The sequence below is a fragment of the Phoca vitulina genome, unplaced genomic scaffold (genome assembly GCF_004348235.1).
Source record: "Phoca vitulina isolate PV1807 unplaced genomic scaffold, GSC_HSeal_1.0 scaffold75, whole genome shotgun sequence".
NCBI lineage: Eukaryota > Metazoa > Chordata > Mammalia > Carnivora > Phocidae > Phoca > Phoca vitulina.
Window position 1 is genome coordinate 2,722,527 of NW_022589778.1, and position 2,991 is coordinate 2,725,517.

The following is a 2,991-nucleotide window of genomic DNA, read 5'->3' on the forward strand; positions in this document are numbered from 1 at the left end:
CTAAAAGACTAAATTTCCCAGTCTCCTTTTGTAGTTAAATGGGACTGTTTTGACTAATCAGTGTAATTAAAAGTATTGTGTGGAGGTATCAAATAAAGGGATCTGTCCATCTTGTCCGTTCACTTCCTTCTATCTTTCTGCCTCTGCCTGGAATGAAGATACGGTGACAGGAGCTCTTACAGCCACTTTGGATCTTGAGGAGAGGGGACGGCCATAAGGAATACAACGGAGAAGAGTGTGGGAGTGGTCCCTGACCACTTTGTGGGAGCGTGATTCCACCCCTAGTATTAACAACCTCCAGGTCATTTCCGGGCGGCGTGGGTCGGAGTGGCCAACGGCCTGCAGAGCAATATGCCTAAGTTTTATTGTGACTACTGTGACACGTACCTCACCCATGACTCTCCATCTGTGAGAAAGACACACTGCAGTGGTAGGAAACACAAAGAGAATGTGAAAGATTACTATCAGAAATGGATGGAAGAGCAGGCTCAGAGCCTGATCGACAAAACGACTGCAACATTTCAACAAGGAAAGATACCTCCGACTCCCTTCTCTGCTCCTCCTCCTGCAGGGGCAAGGATCCCACCTCCCCCCAGCCCCCCAGGTCCTCCTCGCCCTGGTATGATGCCAGCACCCCATATGGGGGGCCCTCCCATGATGCCAATGATGGGCTCTCCTCCTCCTGGGATGATGCCAGTGAGACCTGCTCCTGGAATGAGGCCACCTATGGGAGGCCACATGCCAATGATGCCTGGGCCCCCAGTGATGAGACCTCTTGCCCGCCCCATGATGGTGCCCACTCGGCCAGGAATGACTCGACCAGACAGATAAGGAGAGACAGGAACCTCTATATTCATTTTATATTACTTGTTCTACTTCACCAGGAGATCATGGTGCTGTGACTCTGGGTGTTTTCTCACAGCTGGACAAGGAAGACTTGCTCCCCCTTCCTATCAAAGAGAGAATAGTTTTTGCAGGGGAGTAGTGGGACCAAAAAAAAAAAAAAAGCAATTTTCATTTGTATTGTGAAATGTGAAAATAAAATTGTCAACTGTTTTAGTTTAAAAAAAAAAAACAAAAACAACCTCCGGACTTCTTAAAAACTGTGAATTAAAAATAAAATTCTGTCTCGTTTAAGCCACCCATATTTTGGATTTCTCTGTACTTAGAGTCAAACTAATTCTAACTAATTGAAACTCTAGTATTCTACTGTGAGGATCTAGGCCTTTACTATGTTCTTCTGTTGCTCCGTAGCATTAAATCCTTATTTAATAAATGCTCGTTGAATATCTACCATTCACCAGGCATAGACTAGGCACCATATATTCAGTGGTTAGCGAAACAAACATTGTCTCTATCGTTTAAAGCTTACAGTCTAGTGAAAGAGACAGACAATAAAATGTGAGATATAATCTTTTATTTCCCATTTTTGCTATCTTTTTCCCCTCTCTTGAATTATTCTTTAATTTGTGTCTTAAACTCAGAGGAAAGGGCCTCATAGCTTCATCATTTCCTGAAATATAGCCACATTGACACATACGACATTCAAAATAAGAACTCTTCTGATGCCAGCTACTTTCTTTCCACATAAGATTGTAGAAATCCTGTATCACATGCCAGGTTTTAGTAGCCAGTAGGTCTTCAATTTGAGGACTGTGTTCACTCCCTAGTGAGGGCGTGTGTGTGTGTGTGTGTGTGTGTGTGTGTGTGTGTGTGCACATGTATGAGTCTGGTTTCTTTGCTCCCTTTGTGATTTAACAGATGCTAGAATTTGTTTCTGTCTTTACCCTGCCTCTGCTAAAATCCGTATTTGTCCTTTAATTGCTTTTTTAATGGCCCTCAACCACTTTATGGCTTTCCTAATTAGGTATTACCTAACCCACAAGTTGTCAGAATGATGGCCAAGACTACTCTCTCACTCAGGGGGTCTGTTAGGACTATAGCAGAAGCTATAGACCCTGTCTTCTTTATTGACTCTTTCGGCTGTATGGGTCTTCAGAGCCACAAAAGATTTGTTTCCTTGTTTTCTTTCACTGATGTTATAACTTTCGATTTGTGTGGGTATCTTCCCCATAACTCTTCATGCTTTTGGTATATGCATTCCACCACTGATCTGTCTTTTGATTTCAACCTTTCTTCACTTATTCCCTCCTCCACTGTGCTACATGTCCTCTTTGCTGTGCTGCCTGTGATTGTAATGACTTTTCAGCTTGGATAGCAGCCAAGGTGTCCAATGCATGATTTCCTTTGACCAAAATCTTTACCAAAAGAGCAGTACTTTAATAAGCACTGCGTCTTTGTGTGGTATTTTTCATTTAGCCAAGAAGTCTGTTTTGTCATTGTATCCTTATTTTTGGACCCATGGCTTTAGTAATTCTTTTATCACACAGCTTTTTTCAGAGACTCAATTATGGCTCAATTAGTAAAATTCAAAGAATATTCCTTTTCCAAAGAGCAAGTTGCTAGAGGTGAGAAGCAATATTTTGGCCCTGGAAGCAACTAAGAGAGAACAGTTGGAGTTTAAAAGTTAAAGACAGGAAATGGTTTATTGACTTCAAAAAGTTTACTTCGTTCTGAAACAATCCAAAAGAAGCAGTGGCACTAGGTCTATTAAATTCAGGAAACAATAAATTTAAGTTATTGGCACAAACATTAAGTATCTTGATATGTAGAGCCACAGTCTGATAATATTGCTAAATTTGGGTTCATATGACAAGATATTGAGAAATCCAGGAAATTTATGATATGTTAGGGCAATGGGCTATGTCACTTAATTGATGAAAAATCCATCCTCTTTGAATCATGTTATGAAAACTGCTAGCAAAGAAAAAAAAAAGAGTCCAAAATTCAGGATAGATGGCTGGAATTTTTTGGAGGCAAATACTGATGAGGCTGTAGCAATTCTTTCAAAATCCCAGTTTCTTCCCTTAGAGTGATGGGAGTTGCATTTGAGTTTGTAGAAGGGTCTCAGAGGTGCTGATGGCTTGACCA

The 2,991-nt window shown here is 41.2% G+C and overlaps 1 protein-coding gene across 1 annotated transcript; it reads left to right on the forward strand.

Annotated features, from left to right (window-relative positions):
• The first annotated feature begins 314 nt into the window (after nt 1-314).
• On the forward strand, nt 315-831 carry LOC116625257 (U1 small nuclear ribonucleoprotein C-like). Its single transcript, XM_032393672.1, has one exon. The coding sequence runs from the start codon at nt 352-354 to the stop codon at nt 829-831; it is 480 nt and encodes a 159-aa protein (XP_032249563.1). The 5' UTR covers nt 315-351.
• The last annotated feature ends 2,160 nt before the right edge of the window (nt 832-2,991 follow it).

What these genes read in the sequence shown, in the direction of transcription:
- LOC116625257 (XM_032393672.1), top strand. Translation starts at nt 352, where the DNA reads ATGCCTAAGTTTTATTGTGACTACTGTGACACGTACCTCACCCATGAC.